Below are 24,111 nucleotides of genomic sequence, written 5' to 3' on the forward strand. Positions count from 1 at the left end.
TTTTTTTTTGTAACACATGCATTGGGTTTGTCTCGCGACGAACAAACCCAATGCATGTGTTACAAAAAAAAAAAACGTTTAGTACTTACCCGAATCCCCGCGCTGCGGCGACTTCTTCCTTACCTTACTAAGATGACCGCCGGGATCTTCACCTGCCTATTGAAGAAAAAAAAAAAATGTTTCGGCGCGGGACAACCCCTTTAACACACCTGATCCTTTATTAACCACTTCATGACGCGGCCCCCCCTTTTTTTCCCCATTTTCGTTTTTTATTTTTCCATCGACGTATTTCAGCGATGGCTCATTTTTTGCGGAATGTCCTGTAGTTTCCGTTAGTACTGATTCGGAATATGTACGACTTTTTGATTGCTTTTTATTGCGTTTTTCTGGGATACAGGGTGACTGAAAAACTGCATTTCTGGTGTTCTCTATTTTTTTTTTTCAGACGACGTTCACCGTGTGGGGAAAATAACGTGCTACTTTGATAGATCGGACTTTTATGGACACTGCTATACCAAATATGTATTTTTATTTTATTATTTAGACTTTTTAATTATAGACCCAGTAAAAGGGGGGGGGGGGTAATTTAAACTATTTCTACTTTGTTTTTTGTTTTTTTTTACACAATAAAAAAAACTTTATTGCTCTTTTTTTAAACTTTACTTTTAGGTCCCCCTTGGGGACTAGAATATGCGATTCTTTGATCGCTCCTGCAGTATGGCGTAATGCTATAGCATTACATTATACTGCATTCTGACAGGCAGCCTATCAAGCCACCCCACGGGAATGGCTTGATAGGTAGTCTCTCAAGGCAGCCCCGGGGCCCTTTCAGAAGGCCCCCGGCAGCCATGACACCTGCACAGCTCCCCCGATCTCACCGCGGGGGAGGGGGGGTACGGGACCCCCGAACATTGTTCGGGGGCTTTAAATGCCGCTGTCAGAATTGACAGCGGCATTTAAATGGTTAATAGCCGCGATCGGCCGATCGTGGCTATTGCCCACGGGTGTCAGCTGTACTAAACAGCTGACGCCCGCGCTGTATGCAGAGAGGTCACCCTGCGACCTCTCTGCATACATACCCCTACGCTCCAGGATGTAAATGTACGTCCTGGAGCGGGAAGGGGTTAATGAAGACACAAACTGCTGCCAAAGGGTTTGGCAGCAGCTTATTCCACTTTCCAACAGTTATGTATACGGTCAGCTTTACATCGTGCTGACATCAATACAGCAAGAACAATTCAAGCGGCAGGAAGGTTCTCAGTCTACAGGTACATGTGCATCACTCGGTTACCATGGCAACTACAAAATGTATGGTCCCCGCCTCGGAAAAAAAAAAGAACGACAGGAAAAAAAAAGGATTACATCAGTAAATATACTGTGAGGAACTAAATGTCACTGCAATTTTGAAGTAAACACCAGACAGTCGTTTTATATAGGATACTGCATGTCTGTTGACAAGCATATAAATCAATGTACCCAACTGCTGATTGTAGTCTGAATTTGGACCCTACAGACCTAAGATCATAGATGCAATGGAGGGCAGTGTCTTCTCCAATACATCTAGGATGGAAAGTCTACTGTTAAAATGGACCTACCTTTCCTGCCAGGCTAGGATCATAGTGTTGTGTGCAAAGATGCCTGGATGTGGAAAGGACCCGGAGAGGTAAGTATATAATTTTTCTTTTTTGGGGAGTCCAATTAATTTTTGGCAAGGTCTGGGGTCTGAATAATTTTAAGGTTGTCATCTAGGATATGAATTAATTCCATTAGCTGGTCTGGAGTCTCATTAATTTGAGAGGTTGAGACTGGGTATGAATGAATTTAGGAGTCTGATCTGGGATCTGGTGTCAATTAAATGTAGAGGTCTTGTCCGATTTTCCTGCAAACAAAAACAAGTCTTGAATTGAATAGTTATATAAAGTTTGTGAAACATTTACAAGAGGATATCTTTACTGTATATGGATAGCTTTACTTCACTGCATAATGCTACCTTAGGGTCCTCTTATACAGGATGATTGTTAGGCGCATTAGCGTCTGACAGTCGCCACAGTGATAATCGCTCCGTGAATGAGGTTGGAGCGGGCCAGAGAGCTCTTCCGCCCACCTCTATTCACAGAAAACAGGTAGTCGTTCATAGTTTAACGACTACGTGTTTACACAGGCCAATCGTAATTTGATTTTTAGGCCAGTAGAAACTGAACTAAGAACAAATTCACGTTCGTCGTTCAGCTGCTGCCAGCATTTACATTGAACATCTCAAGGAGGCATACAATAGTGTCAAATTCCTGTTGCAAGTTCTGAAGTATGATCAGTATGGTTAGAAGGTAATTGAAAATTCAAGATGGTTGTTTTCCTAATGGGTCTTCAAGGTGGTTTCACAAAGTTTCCTTGCGATCTTTGTCCTTAGGGTAGCAGAGCCAAAACTGAACACTGCCACTGACGAGACTGGCCCGAACGTATTGACTTCACTATCGGGCGAAGCAACGTCAACTGGGAACATCTAGCAGATTCTAAGATGATTCCGATTGCCACCTCTTCACATAAGACTCAGGCTTATGAAACAGTTTGTCACAGTTCTAGATAAATAATTTACAGCGATAAAACATCTACTAAACTTCTTCCCGAAGCTGACTGAGGCCAAGGTAAAAGCTGGCATCTTTGCGGCAGCACAAGAGGATCATAGAATGTCTGAAGTTTCCCGACATGCTCAAAGAAGTACAGAAAGCAGCTTGTAACAGTTTTGTTGCCGTGGTTTAAGGGTTCTTGGAAATCACAAAGCAGACAACTATGGAGTGGAGTTGGTCAAGAAATACCATGCTATGGGCTGCAGGATGTCGCTCAAGGTTCATATCCTGGATTCTCATCTACATAAATTCAAGCAGAACATGGAAGCATACTCTGAGGAACAAGGAGAAAGGTTCCATCAAGATATGCGGCAGATTGAGCGTCGCTATCAAGGACAATACAACGAGAATGTGATGGGCGACTACATCTGGGGGCCGGTACGTGAAAGTGACCAAGTACACAATCGTCAATCGAAAAGAACCAGCCATTTTCATTAATTTTGAACTGTATGGACATACTCTGCATTATATGACGACTTTGGCCCATGATCGTAAGTAATTTCTTTTCTCACTGTGTATGTCCTTGAAACATTCGAAATTCAAAACCATATATTTTTAATTATCGATGTCCTGACCACAAAAGCAAACTTATTTCGAAATGAAAGTGACTTTTCCATTATATTTTACAATAAGCTAACAGGAACAAATAAACTTTTCTTAGACACATAAATTGCGGAAACCTCGCATTGCACATCACACGGAATGCAAGTGCCATGCAATGTCTTTAAGGTCCCATTCAAATGAATAGCGAAGAATGCAAAAAAATATAACATACCCCGATTTTTTACCTCACAGCATCACTTCGAGAGAAAACATCACTCAAGGGTAGGACTCCATTCAAAAGAATAGAACTCCTAGTCACTCGAGGTTTGGGAGTCTCACAATGCACAAAACTCACGCGATATTAGAGATTATGTAAAATCGACCCTTACATTGCTTTTTTTTACAGTATGAAAATTATGATTTTTAGGGGGCAATGGAAATTTGGAGTGCATTGCAAAATGGGTAAAGCTTTAACATACAAGGGGGATATCCTAAAAGAAGTTTCCTCATTAATCCCGATGGATGTGCTTTTTGTAGCTAGATTTAGCTGAATGCATGTCATTTGATATTTTGTCACTAGAACAGAGAAACATTTTAATGCTCAGGCAACATTAAATACAGACAGTGTCACAATGGTGACCATGACCAAATGAGATACTTAATCTGTAATTTAGATGAATAGATGTATAAATCTTGGTCCTAGCAGAAAACTAATCTTTGGTTTACCTTTTAGACAATTACCTTAATAGAAAAAGGTGATTATGTTGAAAAAAAAACAAAAAAACCCCACTAAATATATTTTTTACATACAAGCAATACCAAGGTAACTTAAAGGGGTGGTCCTGCAAAAGCATGTGAAGTTAAACACTTCTGTATGGCCATATAAATGCACTTTGTAATATACATCGTGCATTAAATATTGGCCATACAGAAGTTATACACTTACCTACAGGGGGTCCCCCCCCCCCCCCCCCTGTGTTGGCGTCCCCGTCTCCATGATTAGACGCGCATTCGCAGACAACGTGTGCGGCGCGAGCACGCTGGAGCGGCCCCATTCAACGGGACAGAAGAGGGCAGACTGTGCAAGTGCGTCTAATCAAGGAGAAGGATTCGGCCGGCGCCAGGGACGCCAACACGGGTGGGGGGGGGCCTGTAGGTAGTATATAACTTCTGCATGGCCAAAATTTAATGCACGATGTATATTACAAAGTGCATTTATATGGCCATACAGAAGTGTTTAACTTCACTTGCTTTTGCGGGACAACCCCTTTAATTATGTCAAATGAACTGTGAGAACTTTACTTCTTGACTTTCTCTCTCGTTTGTACCAGCTCGTTCTTAAAAGGTTTCTTAATTTTGCTTACATTTGCCTTTACAATGTACCGACATAGTTCCAATCTAACTACCATGCTTCTTAGTACATACACATTCAGGTAAAAGCGCATTTCAGCCTAAATCTTATAAGTGCTCATGAATGTTTCTGATCTGATACACTGAAATGTTGGACCTTGTGCAGACTAAGGCCACCTGCAGACGAGCGGGTCGGATCCGGCAGCGAGAATTCTCGCCGCGGGACCCGACCCGAGAGCCTGCAGGGACGAGCGCGTACTCACCCGCGCCTGGCGGCCCTGGCTCTTTCATGTGCCGGCTGCGACGCAGCCGGCCCATACGCAGACCGGAGCCGGCGGCCGAGTGAGTGCGTGCCCCGCACAAAAATAGGACATGCCGCGGTTTGTTTGCCGCGCGAGATTTCGTGCGGCCAAACCGCGGCTGTCTGCATAGGAGTGCGTATTGTAATGCACTCCTATGCAAACTTTCAGTGGCGAAAATCCCGCGGGAAATACCGCTGCGGGATTTCCGCCCGTGTGCAGGTGGCCTAACAGTTTCTGTTTCACAGCAACTCTTCTCTCTGTAGCTGGGGCAACCATTATCTGCCACACTGGAGACTAGGAGGGAAAAACTTTGCCAACTTAGTCAATTGAAAACATTTCTTGTTTTATGCTCCTTTTTTTTTCTCTGCATGCCTGTAAATCGTGTTTGCTCATACACATAGGGCAAGTCTCCATGTTACACCATTCTGAACTAGCAAAGATAATCCATGAATTTTAATAGAAAAAAAAAACCCAGGTTTTCTGACATATAACATTAATAATCTATCCTCGTGGCGAGTGTTTGACCTCCACAGAAAAGCTGGTAGAAGGGGCAGCAGTACTCACTGGAGCTCCGCAGCCCTTTCTGCCCAATAAACAAGGTAGTGTTGTCCATGTAGCGGAGTCTGATACTGCGCAGTGAAGGAGAAAGGCCATCAATGTTATATCATACGACGATCCTTTAAAATATCTAGTTTTTGCATAAAAAATACTGTATGACTAATGGAGCCTGGGCCATAAACTAATAAATCATCAGAGTAGAAAGGTAATCCATAAAATTCTGTTTCCATCTAATCTCCACTGTGGAGTAATGATTACTAGCCATAATGTACAGTCTAACCTTTGCAACCTTTCCCAGTGAAGTATGATACGATTAGTAGCTGCATGGCCCCAGCTTTCACCTGTAAAAAGGAGAAGACAAAATAAAGGCATGATGAGAAAAAAGATACCTTAAAAGTTGTAATGAATGCTGGTTATTGATTGGTTGTTATTAAGTATTTCATTAATTACAGCACTGTGCAAAAATTTTAGGCAGGTTTGAAAAAGATTCTGCAAAGTAAGTATGATTCCAAAAATAGAAGTGTTAACAGTTTGTTTTTGTCATTTAACAAAATGCAAAGTGAATGCACAAAAAGAGAAATGTAAAACACATCAGTATTTGCTGTGACCACCCTTTGCCTATCAGTTCTTCAAGGTGCACCTGCTCACAGTCTTTAAAGGAACTCGGCAGAGATGTTGTTCCAGACATCTTGGAGAACTAACCACAAATCCTCAAACCTCAAATCCTTCTGTCTCTTCATGTAATCCTAGATAGACTGCATGATGTTGAGATCAGGGCTCTATGGGGGCCATATAATCACTCCTATGACTCTTCGTTTTCTATACACTGAAAATAGTTCTTAACGACAATGACTGGATGTTTGGGGGTCTGGGTCCCGCTGCAGAATAAATTTGGAGACGTCTCCCTGATGGTATTGTGTGATGGATAAGTATTTGCCTGGATTTCTCAGCATTGAAGACACCATTAACCCTGACCAAATCCCCAACTCCATTTGCTAAAATGCAGCTCCAACCTTGTAGAGAACCTCCACCATGTATCATTGTTGCCTGCAGACACTCATTATTATACCACTCAGCAAATAAATTGCCTTCTGTTACAACCAAATATTTCAAATTTTGACTCATCAATCCAGAGCACCTGCTGCCATTTTTCTGCACCCAAGTAACTTTGTTATTGTGCATTGCTGAGTTGCTTGGCCTTATTTCTAGGTCAAAGATATGGCTTTTTGGCTGCAATTCTTCCATGAGGACCACTTCTGGCCAGACTTCTCCCAACAGTAGATGGGTACCTGGATCCCAATGGTTTCTACCAGTTCTAAGCAGATGGCAAAACTGGACATCTTCCAATTTCAATGCTGACCACTGGGTCTATGGTCCCCAGTGTTGTCTGTTTCTATGTACTTCTTGAAAAGAGCTTGAAGAGCACATCTTGAAATTCCAGTTTGCTTTGAAATCTTTGCCTGGTGATGTAGTATAACTACCCTGTGTCTTGTTGCTGTGCTCAGTCTTGCCAATGGGCATGACCTGTGACATTAAACGGTCTTCCACAGCCTCACCTTTGTTTAAGCCTTCTACACAGCTGTTTCTGTTAACGACTATATTTCCACCTACATATGAAAACAATTATCATTATCACTTGTTTGGCATAACTAGTTAATCACACACCAGACTGCAGTCCTACAAAATCCCTGATTGTGTACAAGTGTACCTAGAAGAACTGCTGCCATTTTGAAAACAAAGGGTGGTCACTAGAGTTGAGCGAGCATACTCGCTAAGGGCAATTACTCAATCGAGCATTGTCCTTAGCGAGTATGCTCGCTCATCTCTAGTGGTCACACCAAATATTGATTTGATTTACATTTCTTTTTTGTTCATTCATTTTGCATTTTCTTAATTGCTAAACATGAACTATTAACACTTCTTTTTTCAAAGTATTCTTATTTTCCAGCATTTTATCCACACCTGCCTAAAACGTTTGCACAGTACTATATGTGGAATTCTCAGAGATATTTTTACTACTCAAACTACTTTTGCTATGATGCAAACAAGGAAACATGTACATTCAAACTCACTGCTGTCAGTCTATAGCAGTGGTGGCGAACCTTCAGCACGCAGAGCCCTCCCTACTGGCACGCGCCGCCATCACCCGCTCACCACTTGTGAATACTAGTAGGGGCCGCGGCTCCCCTGCCGGCACTCACTCAGCAGCGATGCTAGTGTGCAACCGGGATCCCACTCCAGCCTCCCCCGACGTCTCCTCTTAGGTTGCGGGAGAGCAGGGGGGGGGGGGGGGGGAGGCGTCCGGCAGCACACTGACATCACAATGTGCACCAGGATCAGCGCCAAGCAGAAGAGGAGCGGATCTTCCACAAGGGGAGGGGGTTAGTATGTGGGTCTTGGTGGTACCCTGGGGGCCGCTGTGGGGTGTCACTACTACACTGGGGGCTGCTGTGGGGTGTCACTACTACCCTGGGGGCCGCTGTGGGGGGGGGGGGGGGTTCACTATTACAGCTGGGGTATGTTTACATGCGGCGGAAATGGGCAGGGGTGTTTCAAACTAGACTGCGTGCAGATTTTGACTGCTTTCTGGATGCGGAAATGCAGTCCTATCCTTTTTAGAATGACAGGGTAAAATCATAAGTTGTGATAAGCTCTGCCCTCTGACATGTTGGCACTTTGCGATAAATAAGTGGGTTTGGTCTCTAAAATGTTCGCCATCACTGGTCTATAGTATATTGGTGGGCTAAACTGCTTAACCCCATCATGGGCTACAGGGACATTGATAGGAATTTGTATTCCCTGTAGCATCTTTACTCTCTACTCTGATTTCTTCTGTTTCCAGCAAAAACTGTTCTTCTGTAACAATGCATTCAGAAATAAAGTTTCATAGTGTAAAATGATATATTTGCTACCCATCAAGCATGAGAACGCTAAATATGTAATGTGCTTATGCGGCACCTAGTTGCTGATCAATTGTAAAAGATAAACAAAATATAAAAAGGATCAAAATGGGTTTTAACATTCCTTCTTCTGCACAGACTAATATCAGGACTATTTTTATCTTTTGTGTAGTCAGCTCAAGGCGACTGCTGCTTCTTTTATAGTTTAAGAATTTCAACTCTTGGCAAATTAAATGTGAGAGTGAAGATTAATGGTTCCAGTGGAGATTGTGCCTTCTACCCAGTTAATAAAGTGTCATTCAGTAAGAAAGGAAATCCCTGAGGCTAATGTGACTCTGAATACAAGTACTGTAAATATATGTAGAAACTTGCCTACCTATCAAGGATATAATGCCAGGCACTTAGAAATAAACTCAAATGGATCACAGTTTTGACAACATGGATAAGACATGCTTTATATAATATCGACACTGGTGTAATCAGAAGAATATGGAAAAATAAATCTTCGTACAGTTTTAGCTAGCAGATAGAAAACATTAAAAAGTGAGTGTTCTCAGTGTTCTCAGTTGTTAATACCTTTTATTGGCTAAATGAAAAAATGAGGTCCATCCATGCCAAGGCAGCACAAAAAAAATGACTTTTAAACCTGACCGTCTCAAATTTCCATGAAGTATAGTAGCATGGTAGAGGGCATAAAGTTACAGATGTTAAAGGTTAGCACTCAGTGATGCACAGTATTTATATAGCAAAACACGAGAAAAAATAAAAAGAGTGAAATGTACGCTTACCAAGTCAACAAAATGATCAGAACTGCTTCTAATTTGGGAAATAAAGTATGTAAGGCAGCCTGTTCACGGGCGTTGCGTGGCCCAAGAGCATGACCCTGCAGACGGATCTCCGCGGTGAGTCTATCTGACAGATAGGCTGACCGCGGAGAATCGCGTCAATTCGCAGCCTAATACAGGTAAAATACAATTGCTCCTTGGTGTAAGTTTCATTTAGGGATGGCGTTGCAAATCGGAGTAACAAAAAAATACGAAAGTAGTGTAAGTCACATTCGATGAAATTACTTAGCACTTGTTTAGGCAAGTATTACATTCCAGAATTAAATCAATGGAAGTGAAGTTGCCTCTGCGAGTTCCTGCTCTGACCCAGATGTCAACGTCCGAACCCGCTGCACTGACAGCGGGCTGGGGATCCTGGGCAAAACTGCCTAAGCATATAGCAGTATGCCTTCAATCAGATCGGCATCCTAAAACTTTTTACTATAAAAAGGCGCGGATTGGGACATGCAGTGCAAGATATCTGCAAAAACTATTTTTCGTAGGACCACTTCTGAAATGCTATAATCATAGCAGTCAGTATTGAAGTAATGACCTATAAAATGTGAAATATGAACTAAACCAGTTACTTATGATGGAAGGAATTTACAACAATTTGATGGAAGATGATTATTTCATTGTTATATGGTCACTACTTGTGCCGATATCATAGCCAGTGTGATAAATAGCAAAACTGCTATTCACTTTCTTTACCCAAAATGTTTGTGCTCTAGGGTGCGTTCTCACATAGCGGAAATGCTACAGATTCTCCGCATCAAAAACCACACAGCACATATCCCTAACCCAGCTAACATCATCCATAGGAAAGGCAGCAAGTGAATAGGATCACTCATCCAAAATACATGAAAAAGCTGGGTTAAAAATAACCTCCCCACTTTATTTAAATAAAAACTGGCATCTTACAGCAGCGACGTTTTGGCCAAGATCACTATGGCCTTTGTCAAGCTAATGGATGAAGTTTGCTTTGGATAAGTGGATCCCTGGTGTCCGGGTCCGGATTGAGGCTTGCAAGGCGAGTACCTGTATTAAAAGGTACTATTAACTACGTGGTGCTGCTGTAATCTGCGTATAACCCAGCTAACATGACTAGATGCTATCAGCTGATGTGCCCACTTGCACATCACCTGACCAGTGGCACATAGTAGCACTTCCCGGGAGAAGGATGTGCGCTGGAGTGAAGGCTCAGTATGGAGGTGAGGGAAGCGGCTCTGCAGGTTCAAATCAGCAGCAGATCTGCAGCTGAATCAGTCAAAATCCACACCAATGATGCGGAATTTGACACTTTTTTGATGTGGAAGATTTTGCAGCTGAATTTTGCGCTGCGGAATATTTGCAGCATTTTCACCATGTGTGAACATACCCTATAAATCCCTGTAACGTGCTGGCCACTAAGGGTCTCCCTTCCTCCTAGCTTGCTATCCACTGCCTGCTGCAAAGTGTGTGATTGGAGATTTCCCTATGGCAGAACAGAAAGGAGAGTAGGGGGTGAGTCACTTGCAAGAGCTAATGTTAAGTTATCTTGCTGTACACGGTCCTACATGAAGAGGTTATGCCTCCGTGTGCTACAGATAGCAGGATTTGCAATTGTCTGTGCCCCAATAAATAGAACACAGCGCAGCAGCCAAGCTCCTCCCACCAGTCCTGAGAGGACTGAGAATCAGATATAAACCTTGAAGAGGAAAATGGTTATAAATAAAAGGTCATATAATGGGCAGAAATATTGTTATTCCTCATGTACACACAGGCCAGCTTATTCTGAAAAGTCAGTTTTTTGGGTTTTTTTTGCCCATATTCAGCTTTAACCCCTTAAAGACCAGGCTGTTTTGGTCTAAGGACAAGACATGTTTTACAGATTTTACCCATGTGGTGCTTTTTATGCCCTATTTTTTTTCTTCAGATACCAAAATTAGTTTTGCCTAGTTTTTTTTTCCGTGAGATATAGGACTATTTTTTTAATTCTTTTTTCAATTTTTTTTTTAGTTTTAATAGGGGTAAAAGGCTAAAAAAAATGTTTATTTATAGTTTATTTTTAAAATTAGTACATTTACACTAAAATAAAAGTAAGTTTTGACATATAATTTGTATAGTCTTGGATTACAGGGCACATATGGCAATGTTTTTGAATGGAGTCGGGTCATTTCTTTTTTTTCAGTATATATTTTATTCTGCAGACTTTTTTAAAACTTATTTTTGTAACTTTTTTTTTTACCATTTATATTCCCCATGTTGTCACATAAGACCTCTGTGGGTCATTCACATTGTATTTCATATTTTTCCACTGTCGCTGGGACATCCCTAGGAGCCCCAGTTACAGGGAAAAACATCTCCCTGTAGTGACAATAGTCACTAACAGAGCTGTTCTGGATCTGCTAGGACCCTGCAGCTCTGCTGTGACAAGGGACACCCGACGGTCAAATGGACATAGTGGAACTACCACTTCTGCTTTCACTCTTTTGTATAAAACGCTCACTGAGCACTATATAGCTGAGAAAGAAGCAGCGGTTAAAAACCCCTTCTACTTTCTTCTCCGGGTCTTCCACTGTGTTTGACAGCTGAGGACCCAACCTGCTTGATTGCAGGAGCTGAGGCTTTAATCCTGTGCCATACTTCTGCTATCGGACGGGATTAAAGCCCAGGACCAAGCGTCATATATTTGCCATGCTTGGTCCTTATGGGGTTAAATTATGGCAGTTCCCAATTTTAAAAAAAAAATATATTTTTATAAAATATTTGGCAACCTATGGTGCTACAACTATTGTGGAACTACCAGCACGCCATTGGTATGCAGGTTCCACGGCAAGCTGGAACTTGTTGTGCACAACCATGAGAGAGCAGATCACTGATAGAGGATTTATGTAAAAACAAGAGGCTTCCTGGCATGCAAAAATAATTTCTGAAAATGCTAATCTAGTTTTGCATTAGAAAGGTTTGTACCTCGACTGTTTAAGATTTTAATTGAGCTTATTAATAGTTGATGGGTATATTAGAGTTATTAACAAATGAAAAAGATGCTAGAACTTACAGTCAAGCTCCATTTCAGCTAATTTAACTCCTTAGTGACTAGCCTATTTGGGATCGTATTCATCAAAGCACTTCAAGAGCCACTATTTTTTTTTAGTTTTTCGATAGGCATAACGATATAAAGGCTTGTTCTTTGTGGGATGAGTAACATTTTCTAAATTGCACGATCTTGAGATGCATACAATGTAGTGTATTACTTTAAGCAATTTGTTTTTTTGAGGAGGGTGGAGGGTATCAGAAAAAAAAAAAGTAGGCTGTCTTACATATCAGACCCTGAGGCTATTATTAGGCCTCATTCTGCCATGACAACCCATTGGGCACCCTCTGATTGCATCAGGTAGTGGGCAACAGGTGTCCCCTCCCTCTAAAACCACTTATGATGCCACGGTTGCCATGGTCCATAGCATCTAAGGGGTTAAAGGGCTGGGATCAGAGGTTTTTCAAATCTTGGCCATTAGAGTAGAAGCCTGGTTGTCATCAAACAGCCGAGACCCACTGTACCAGCACTGGGTTACTGTAAAAAGGTTTACCGGTGGTCACTAGGGGGTTAAATTTCACAGTAAGCAATTTCATTATCAATAATTGCTTAACCCCTAAGGCCCCCTGCACACGGGTGGAAATTCCACGGCGGGATTTCCCACAGAATTCCCGCCCGTGCCCGCCTGTATTGCAAAACGAAATCCTAGGCAGATGGCAGTGATTTGTTCGTGAGAAAACACGCGCGGAAAACAAATCGCGACATGTTCTATTTCTGTGCGGGTCTCACAGAGGCCCGCACAGAAATGTCAGTGGTGATAGGCCAGCTCCTCTCTGCGCATGTGCAGGCTGGCCAGCAGCCGGCGCATAGCAGAGAATGCCGGGAGCAGATAAGCCGCAGGTCTCTGCAGGGGTACGGGTACGCATTCCGCTGCGAGATCCAACCTGGCCGTCTAGAGGCGGCCTTAAGAATATAACCCTTCCCCACCCACACCCCCATTTTCAGTTTTTCCTCCCCACTTTTAAAGAATCATAACATATTTAACAATCAACGTAGATGTCTGAGGGCTTGTGTTTTGCGGGGTGAGTTGTATTTTTCAATGGTACTATATAACGTATCATATAAATGTACTAAAAAACGTTTAAAAAATTCTTAGTGGAATGAGATGAAAAAAAAACCCTCGAAATTCTGATGTCTATAGGTGCATCTTGTTTCCACAGCATACACACTGCAATAAAAGTGACATGATCACTTTATTCTATGGGCCAGTACGATTACTACGATACCAAATTTATACTTTTTTTTTTTATGTACTACTTTTATTTTTCCCCAAAGATATTTAATTTATAAAAAAAATTACTTTCTGCTGCCATCTTCTGACAGCTATAAGTTTTTTATTTTTCCGTCGACGTAGTTGTGCGAGGGTTCATTTTTTGCAGGACATTCTGTAGTTTCTATTCGTACCTATTTTGAAGTACGACTTTTTGATCACTTTTTATTACATTTTTTCTTGGAGAAAGGGTAACCAAAAAAAGCACAGTTATGGTGTTATTTTATTTTCCCTGTGCGGGATAAATAATGCGTTATGTTGATAGATCAGACTTTTACGGACGCAGTGATACTAAATGTTTTATTATTTATATTATTTTAACATAAATATGGCACAAATATTTAGAATGACTATTTAGATGGATGTTTGGAATAATGGTAATAAGTAAAAATGCTAGGGAAATTTTTGAACATTTTGGCCCGTCTCTGGAATACCCCTTTAAGCTGACCATATGCAGAATAATTTAGCTTTGATTGGCTGAGCATCCTATTTTTTGCTCTTGGACCACCTGTGGGGAGAGTAGCATCCATGGAAGGAAACTTCTTACAATACGGATAACGTTATACTACAGATTACAATCAGCCAACTTACATTCTAACATAACAACTCTATAGAATGTGCCGAGGACTGTAGCCTACCTAAAGCTGGTACAAGCAGCGACTCACTAGATCCAATTCTTGTGGTCATCTGATTTGTTAACACTATCTAGGAAAAAACAAACATTTTAGCAGGTAAGCTGAAATATCTGCCATACAGATCAAGGTTGCAGAAGTCCGTTCTTATCTTAGTACAATGTGAAATCAGACATGTAACTGATCATTTTAAACCAAAGAGCAGTCAGATTTACTCAAAACACGATACAACTGTACTCTACTGAATGAATGGTTTTAACAACCAAGGATGGAAGATCATTATTAAGAGTTGTGAATCCTTCATTAAAAGGACTGTGAGGAGATTAATGTTTTTAGCATAAACCCATCCACGTCTTGTAAAATAGTAAACCAGACTATACTCCCCTGTTTCCTCACCTGCCGTGGTCCGCACACCACCACTGCAACCCCCTGGTCTCTACTCACTCAATTGTACTAATGCTAAGGGGCCTGGGATTGTCTGCAATAGTCACGTGCTTAGATAAGCATTGTGGTATGTGTCTTAAAGGGGTTGTCCCGCGCCGAAACGGGTTTTTTTTTTTCAACCCCCCCCCCCCCCGTTCGGCGCAAGACAACCCCGATGCAGGGACCTAAAGAAAGCTTACCGGAGCACTTACCTTAATCCCCGCGCTCCGGTGACTTCTATACTTACCGGTGAAGATGGCCGCCGGGAACCTCTTCCTCCGTGGACCGCAGCTCTTCTGTGCGGTCCATTGCCGATTCCAGCCTCCTGATTGGCTGGAATCGGCACGTGACGGGGCGGAGCTACACGGAGCCCCATAGAGAACAGGAGAAGACCTGGACTGCGCAAGCGCGGCTAATTTGGCCATCGGAGGGCGAAAATTAGTCGGCTCCATGGGAACGAGGACGCTAGCAACGGAGCAGGTAAGTAAAAAAACTTTTTATAACTTCTGTATGGCTCATAATTAATGCACAATGTACATTACAAAGTGCATTATTATGGCCATACAGAAGTGTATAGACCCACTTGCTGCCGCGGGACAACCCCTTTAAGGTGCTTTTAGATGCACACGGAGTGGCCAGAAGGGGGCGGAGCAGTGCAGGAGATTTCTCTCCTCTCGCTCCCCCGCCCCTCTCTACCGAGATACACAGCGGCCATTCACAATTGAACAGCGGCTGTTTAAACTGCACTATGAACGATGATCGCCATCGCTCATCTTTTGTGCTGCTAATAGAAGATCATCGCTCATCGTTCAGCTTAAACAGCCGCCATTCCATAGCGAACAGCACCTGTGTTATGTGAATGGAGAGAGGTGAGCGAGAGGATAGAAATCTCCTGCACTGCCTTGCTTCCCTGCTGGCCACTCCATGTGTGAGCCAGCTGTGGCAGCTCCCGTGCAGGAGCGCGGGGATACAGGGACGAGTGGGATACAGGGACGAGTGTCAGGCATCGTTTGCCCGACACTCTTCCAATGTAAATGGGCCTTTAGTGTTCAAATGAGCGAAAGTGAACGATAATTGTTCAATGTAAACATGCTTCTCGCTCATTCATTTTATGCAGGCATAGAAATCAACGTTGGCTCATTCACTTATTCAATTTGAACAGCAGTCGTCAGTCTTACACACTCACATATACAGCAAATGTGAAAGACTGAAGGATACTGAACCATGCTCTTTTGAACGAGTTAAAGATGTGTCTGCCTGTCTAAACAGGCTGAACGAGAGCAAACGAGATAGCGGTGATGTCACTCACTGGTTCAAACGAGAATAGGCTTGTCTAAAAGGAGCCTTAGTGGGAAAAAAAAAAAGGTAGCTCAGGAATAGACAGGGGGATTGGTATCTTTTCTTAAGGAGTGTTACAGAATGTTGGCATCATTTACACATATATCTGATGGATGTTGTTGACCACATGAGGAAATTTCTCTGAAGTGCCCCTCGTATGATTGTACAGTTCAAGCTCAGATATGGAACTAGTGACAACAAAGAGGGGGGAAAAAACCTATCTATAGAGAGTGATCTCCACCTATGTCTATTCATAAATATCCATATCTATCGATTTAGAGGTTAGATCAATCTATAGAATTCCCTACAACTTGACTGACAGAAATTCTACCATTTTACGGTGTTACGACATGTTACCTTTATTTTGTGGATTATAATTACAGTGATAATAAATAAAGCTATTTGTCCAACAAAAGCACTTGAAACAAAAATTCTATTTGCATCGCTACATTCCAAGGCCCATAAGATTTTTATTTTCCTACCAATGGAGCTGAGTGAGATTCATTGTTGGATGAGTTGTAGTTTTCATTGGTACCATTTTAGGGTACATAAACAACTTCCTTGTGGTTTATATTTTATTAAAAAAAAATTTTTTAAACACTTTATGTCCCTCAAAGGGACTAATATTTGCAACTGGGGATTTCGGTTCAGGCAGGACTTACTGCAAGAAACAACTGACACAGCACACTCGCACTCGATTGCTGTTGGTGTCAGTGTCAGCCATATCAGTAATAAGTAAATACATTGGGTGACTGTTGCATTAGTCGTTTTCTTGAGAAATAAAAAAGCCTACTGATGCTTCAGGCGCCCTGCACATTTACCAAATTCTGGATAAACCTTTCACAGCATAGAATTTAAAGGGGTTCTGACATAAAAAAAAAAAAAAAATTTTGCTCACCTTGCCTGGCTAGGACCGATCGCCAGGCATGTCCCCTCCAGCCGGCATCATCTTCTGTGGCTTGTAGAAGCAGAGCAGGAGCGGTCAAAATAACCGCTTCCGGCTCTGCTCCATCCGTCAGCCACTTCCGAGGTGAACGGACGGGCCGCCCACAGCAAGCACGTCACAAGCAGTGCTTGCTGTGGGCGGTCCGTCCGTCCTAGCTGAACTCCGAGATTCTGCGCGTGCGCAGTGGAGACGCGGCCCGTCCTGACTCCTGTCAGAGGGCACCTCTCCACTGCGCATGCGCGCGATCCTCTGCATTTGTAAAAATCAGAATTCCTGTTTTTCTCCCTCACTTCCCAAAAAACAGGAATAAACAAATAATAAAATATTGTATGTACCAGAAAAATTGTACCAATAAAAAAACTACAACTTGTTCTACAAAAACACTCCTTTATACAGCTCTGTTAACTGAAAAATAAAACTTTTATGCGTCTACTAATAAGATAAAAAGATTTTATTTTCACAATTTCTTTTTATGTTATACAGAATTTGGAAAATAACAAAAACTATATAAATTTGGTATAGCCATAATGCTAAAGATCCACAGAATAAGGTTAACATGTTATTTATTCTATATCTCATAGTGAATGACAAAAACTAATCCCAAACACAATGGCAGAACTGCTGTTATATTTTCACTGTTTTTCACTAAAAAAGAATTTGTTATTCATTAAAGTTTTACCTCCCAAAAATTGTGCCATTAAAAAATACAACTCATTCTGCAACAAGCAAGCCGTCATATGGCTAATCAATATGACTGCTAATCAATATGAAAAAAATCAAAAATTCTTTTTCTTATGAAATGAGTAAATGCATCCTTAGAGGGATTGTCCCACCATAAGAGGTCCTATCCACAGAGTAGGACAGAACTATCTGATTGGTGAAGATCTGACCACTGGGACCCTCACCAATCACAAAACTAGGTAAGCTAAATGTCCCTAAACCAATGAAACACTGCTGCTCCATTCATTTGAATGAGATTGTCAGAGATAGTCAAGTTCAAGTACCCAGCTATCTCCAGCAGTCTCACTGAAACGGACACCTCCTTATGGAGTTAAGCAGAACCAACTGAAGAGATAGGGTTACCTTGCTAGAGTGTAATATTCATACAAAATAGCATCTTAATACAGTCTATTTAATAGTGTACAAGCAGCTGTTGATTAATAGTGTTTTCCTGGATTGGACTATTGCTCATCTATCCTCAGAAAGGCCATCAATAGTTCATCGGTTGGGTCCACTGCTCGGGATCCCCATTGATCAGCTGATCGAAGAGACTATGGTGCTTGGGGCGAGCATCGCAGCCTCTTCTCAGTCCCATGATGTCACATTCATCAGTCCCATGGCCCGAATGTAGCTCAGTCTCATTCAAATTAATAGAAATGAGCCGCTATACAATGTACGGCACCTCACCTAAAATGCACTAAAGCGGCCACGGTCCTCACCTGAACACTACTGTCACCTTTTGTCAGCTGAACCACAGTGGTGACCCCTGCCAATCAACTACTTACTGATGGCCTATCTTGTGGATACGTCATCAACACCGGAAAACCCATTTAAATTTAAGCTGGTCTTCATAGCATTCATAAAGGTGAGATAAAAGAATGGTGTGCATGAAAATACATTTATCTAATACTATATAGAGACATCAATCTAAATCTCTCTGACACACAGGGTAGCAGGCGCCATTAGCCATACTTTCTTACAGCGATGGTACTGCTGTTTTAATGCTAACATTGTGTGAGTAAGTGTCTCGAAGGATCGTGTCAATCACACAAATCTTTTCTTTTGTGCAAATAGCATGTAAAATGTTGAGGCAAGGGACGTGTGGTTTCTTTCAGCGGACGGCATTATGAGAATGCAATTTTGCATTATTTCTTTGAGTCTCAGCTAAAACAGCTCAGACCTCAGCACTATTCATTTGAAAACCTGCCAGGTTATTATCTCTGGAACAATAAATACATTATACAAATAAAATAGAATCTGAGCGTCGAAGAGTAATGGAATAAAGCCAGCATCTGCTGAATCCAAAAAGCCCAATCAGGCAAGGCGACTTGCATGTTGTTTCCAGCTAAAATGTATTTGAACTGGCGCAATGACAGAAGCTATGCATAAGCATGGCCCTTTTTATATCTTCCACATTAGCTAGCTAATCAGGCATATCATGCTGTTAACTCCTCCAGCACTGAAGCCATTACGCTGCCTGCTGGTATAGCTTGCTATATTTAGGTGGCGGTTAGAACAGCAATTCAGAGTAGAAGAGCTTGGGAGGCTTTGATGAAGGCAGAAAGTACATTTTATTTATACTTCTACAATACTGCAGCAGGGATACACAGGAGAGCTTTATTTGATGCAACGTGCTGAAAGAAGGATTTCCTAATTTCATGGTGCAAACCCCACACAGTTTTATTAGGTCGAATCTGCATTCTTTGCTAAAGGTTTTCAATCCTAAATGGTTCCAATAGATATAAAGAAGTGTTCCTCCACTAGAAAGTGCTTGGTTTAAGGAACAAATATATAATATTCAAGTATTCCATAAGCTGTCCTGTAATTAAACGCATTGACAAGTAGCATCCACATCAGCTCTAGCATTGGCTGCCTGTTGAAAAGTAGTATTAAAGCTTAAATTTCAATAACTACAGCTTATGTAATCCAGAAATAAACATGTTTCATCTATGTAATACATGTGCAGGGAATTAAGATCTCAGGAACAGTGATTGTGTGGATGTGCTGTGCCATGTCTATACAACTGTGTTCCCAAGACCTTGGCTCATGGACCGATCAACAGAATAGTACAAACCATCTGCACTTATTTACATAATTTACTCCTTTATTAAAAACAAAACAAAACACACAAAACAAAAACTATGTAACAAAGTATTACGGCTTATCACATGCAATAGGCCCCCTGCACACGGGCGGAAATTCCACGGTGGGATTTCCCGTAGAATTTCTGCCTATGCCTGCCTGCATGGGATTGCATTACAAAACGCAATCCTAGGCACACAGCCGCGATTTGTCCGTGTGAAAACATGCGCAGAAAACAAATCGCGGCATGTTCTATTGCAAGACCCGCACAGAAATGTCACTTCTGATTTGGTTTTGTATTTCTAGTTACATCTTTTGAGCCATAAGCCAAGGGTGCAGACTAATTTCATCCTAAACTTGCTGAAGTTTAGAACTGCACACATTTATTAAAGGTTTATTTTTGCAATCGACTATCACCTATCCATAGAATAGGTGACAAAAGTCTAAGTGGTGGGAGTCTCAACGCCATGACTCCTGCCAATCATGAGAATGGTGATTTTGTGACCACCATTCCTCTTTGCACAAAACACTGCCACTCCATGCAATTCAATTTCACTGCCAGATACCGCCAAGCACAAGTGCTTGGCTATCTCCAGCAGTTCTGTAGAGTTGAATGGAGTAGCAGATGCTTTGCTGCTTCTATATTTCAGATGCTTCGCACTGTGAAGGGTGCAGTGAAGAGGAAAAGGGGGCATGGGACTCTTGTTCTCAAGATCAGTGGTGGTCCCAGTGGTGAGACACCCACTAATCAGATTTTATCACCTCTCCTGTAAATAGGTGATAAAAGTCAATTGTGGGAAAACCCCCTTAAAAAGGGGTGTTTCCATCCCAGAAATCATATTTGCATGTGTGCGATATCGCAAACCAATGCACTCACTCATAAGAGGTTTATTTTCAAAATGCTCCATTCTCCAGATATTGCAGATCTTGATTCCCCTGCCTTTTGGTTGTTTACTACTCATTGCCAGGATAACAGACCATGTTTCCATGCTATGGAAAAAATAGCAGAGCACAATGGTAGCTGGGGTTCCACGCTGAAAGCCAGTGTGCATGCGCTCCTAAGACCCTGGTCATCAGAATTAGAGGAGAGTGCAGCCTCCCCTGCTATTTCTTTCCATAGAACTAGTGGTCTATTTTCCTGGCAATGAGCAGTAAACAACCAAAGGACAAAAGGAATTAATATCTCAAACATCTGGAGAATTGAGCAGTTTGAAAATATCTTATGGGCGAATATATATATGTGTGATTTCAAACACATTGAAATAGAATTCTTGAGATGGGAATACCCCTTTAGCTATGCAGTACAATAAACTGGGCAGTACACACAATTCCCACTCCCTGGCGACCCAGTGCCATTTAGAGAGCATAGATGCTGGTGTCCTAGAAGAAGCGCTTTGGGCAGTTCCTCACTAGTAAATATTGTATGCAGTCTCTGTTAAACCAGTACTATATTATACCACTTCCCCAAGACTATTAGCTTGGAAATTTCCAACTTAATAATGACAGACCACAGTTTAAAAGTCTATAGGTCTATGGCTGGGCCATCAACATTAGCTCAGAGAAGACAAATCTCTACGCTTACAGCAGAAAGGAGGTGATTGGGAATTCCGTGACCCCAGTACGTAAAAACTTTAACCACGTCACATTTTTTTTTCTTAGAAACTAGAGGTAGACTTGAGAAAGGTCTGATTGTTTTCAAGTTTATTCCATAAATGCTGTTATTAATGCACTTACTGCTAGTTTGTGTTGATTAGCAATGTGTATTAACTGCTGTGCCAACATATTTAGAAGACGCGTCCGTAAGGAAAGGTCATCAAAGGAATGTCGAAAAGGAAATGCAATGCTATCGATGATAACCAGCTTGATCTATACAAAGAAGAAAACAAAAGATAGAATAAAGTTAGGAATGACTGTTCTATATCACGGACAACTAACCTAACAAGATACCTTAAAGGCATTTACTGTATAAGATTTTTGCATAAGTATTGTAAAGATTTTTTTTTTTTACATATCTTTCCCTCCTCCTATTAACATGCTCTCATATGCTCATTACTAAACAAACAGTCATTACTCCCCATTACTATACAGTCTTACAATTATAATCGGCCATTTGAAGACAACCATAAGGCTGATGTGGCCGTTGGTGAAAAGGAGTTTGACACCCCTGATGTAGACGCACACGGCTGCATAGGAACTGTCAACACAAACTTCTAGATGATTTTTAATTAGGGCTATTTGCAAAGTTTATTATTCATTTTAAATACATTGGAACAATAAAAAATGGCTACATAATCGTTAAGTATTTATGTGACTAACATTATAAGACTACTTTATCCCATATGGGATAAAGTAGTCTTATAATGTTAGTTGTATACTGTCCAATGCAAAACTGGCAATAGCTTCATATACTGACTAATGAACCTCTGAATACACATGTCATCTTGTTTGCTGATTGAAATCACCAGCCTATTTTTATTACCTCTGTCAGCACTGTCACATTGGGCATAATTTGTGCAACCACTGTTTAATCACAATATAGCTCTAAGACTTATGCTGGCGCTTTGAAAATCAACGTTCTGAGACTTTGAATTTCCAGCTGTTTGCTGTCGTCACTAGATGTCAATGCTGAAGACTGCAGATTTTTAGACAGCAAGTCTGAATTACAGTGCACAGTATTAACCTGTTAAGAACACAGCCGAACGTGGGCCCTAAAGGGGTTGACCACTTTTGACAGATCATAAAAAATGCTTGCAAAGTATTCTTATTTTCAACTTACTAATATAGAGTTTGTAGCTGCAATGTCCCATACAGTAGAGCCATGCCCTGTGATCAGCCAGCCTCTTTGTACCACCAGCTCTGCCAGCCACACCATGTCTGCAGATAAAGGGGCATGTGACTATACAAGTCATGCAGCCTTCCTTTACTGCGCCAGCACCTGTTCCTTGTATATGATGTATTCCTTTCAAGGAGGCTGAGTGCTGTGTATGGCAAGATGCCCCTCCACATACAGACTTTTGACTTTTCCGCTTCTCCCGCCTGGACAGGAGAACTGTTGAGGCGGGATGAAGAGGCTGACTGAGTGGGGATGGCTTCACATTGCAGCAATAGATATGTGACCACTGCCTTAAATAGAGTGTATATTTTATACTGAAAGTGGCCAAAGTCCCCAGACAACAAAGAGTCAATCAGAACTGGTTTCAAGCAAGATGAGCTGTTTATATGACATCCATATACCCCCTTCACTTCACCATGTTTCTGTGGTAGTGCTCCCTCCAGCAGGCTCGCATAGATGGAACTTCAGGAAAAGTGAAAGAATCCAAGCATACACCCCAGAACGGTCTTCAGAGTTAGATACCTCATCTCCCTGCTTGCCTGTTGCTGCCCTCTATCATTTGTACTCCCAAAGGGGGCTAAAATGATAATTTATATGATATACACACACAATTCTCCCAATTCTGTCTTCTCAAAAAGGCACCACCCCATAATCTGTGATTAATATGCATGTATGTATAGATCCATATCCATACATATGTACGTACAGATGGGACAAAATTTCCTTGATTGTGATAGAACAGCACAGAAAGCTGTCTGAATCCATTAAAAAACTATTGTTCTTTTACCTTAGTACAAGAAAACCCATTGTAAAGCAATTTAATGTGTAAAATAAACCATTTTGATAGCACAGCATACTGTGATATCATGTTGAATTATGAGTCAAGATAAACAGTAACCCATTTTTATGTATCTATACATATTATACCCTTTGACTTTTTACATTTTGCTATGTTGTAGTCTTGTACAAATTTTTTTAAAAATGTAAGTTTTCCCCATCCTGCTGCACTCAATACCCCATAAAGGCAAAGTGAAAACAGAATGTAAGTTTTTCTTTTTTAAAACATTTACAGTTTTCTAACATTTTGCATTGGCATAAGTATTCAGACCCTTTGGTATGACACTTGAAATTTTGCTCTGGAGGCCTCCCATTTGTCTTGATCAGCTTTGAGATGTTTCTACATGTTGATTGGAGTCACCTGTGATAAATTCAGTTGATTGGACATACTTTTAAGATACTACCCTGTCTATATAAGGTCTCAGAGTTGACATTACATATCCGAGACAAAACCAAACCATCAGAAGAATGAACTGCCTGTAGAGCTCAGACTCAGGACTGTGTGGAGGAACAGATCTGGAGGCTACAAAAAAAAAAAAAATTCTATTGTACTGTTCCAAGAGCATAATGGCCTCTACAATTCTTAAATGGAAGATGTTTGGAACAACCAAGACTCTTCCTATAGCCGGCAGACCCACCAAACTATGTAATTGGGGGAAGAAGGGTGTTAGTAAGAGAGGTTTCCAAGAACCTAAGGGTCACTTTGGCTGAGCTCTAAAGATCCTATATGCAGATGGGAGAAACTTCCATAAGGTCAACCATCACCGCAGCACTCCACCAATCTGAGCTTTATGGCAGAGGGGTCAGAAAGAAGTCTCTCCTCACTAAAGGACAGATGTAAGTCCACCTGAGG

At 41.5% G+C, this 24,111-nt stretch overlaps 1 protein-coding gene across 1 annotated transcript in view; it reads right to left on the reverse strand.

Moving 5' to 3' along the window:
• RAD51C (RAD51 paralog C) overlaps positions 1 to 24,111 on the reverse strand; it is a 68,661-nt gene that overhangs the window by 14,989 nt on the left and 29,561 nt on the right. The window contains exons 5-7 of the mRNA XM_066575867.1: positions 21,323 to 21,454; positions 14,086 to 14,152; positions 5,658 to 5,718 (exon numbers count right to left, since the gene is read on the reverse strand). Coding sequence (XP_066431964.1) covers positions 5,658 to 5,718; positions 14,086 to 14,152; positions 21,323 to 21,454 — 260 coding nt within the window. The remainder of the gene's footprint in view (positions 1 to 5,657; positions 5,719 to 14,085; positions 14,153 to 21,322; positions 21,455 to 24,111) is intronic.

Source organism: Eleutherodactylus coqui, chromosome 1, assembly GCF_035609145.1.
Source record: "Eleutherodactylus coqui strain aEleCoq1 chromosome 1, aEleCoq1.hap1, whole genome shotgun sequence".
NCBI classification, from domain to species: domain Eukaryota; kingdom Metazoa; phylum Chordata; class Amphibia; order Anura; family Eleutherodactylidae; genus Eleutherodactylus; species Eleutherodactylus coqui.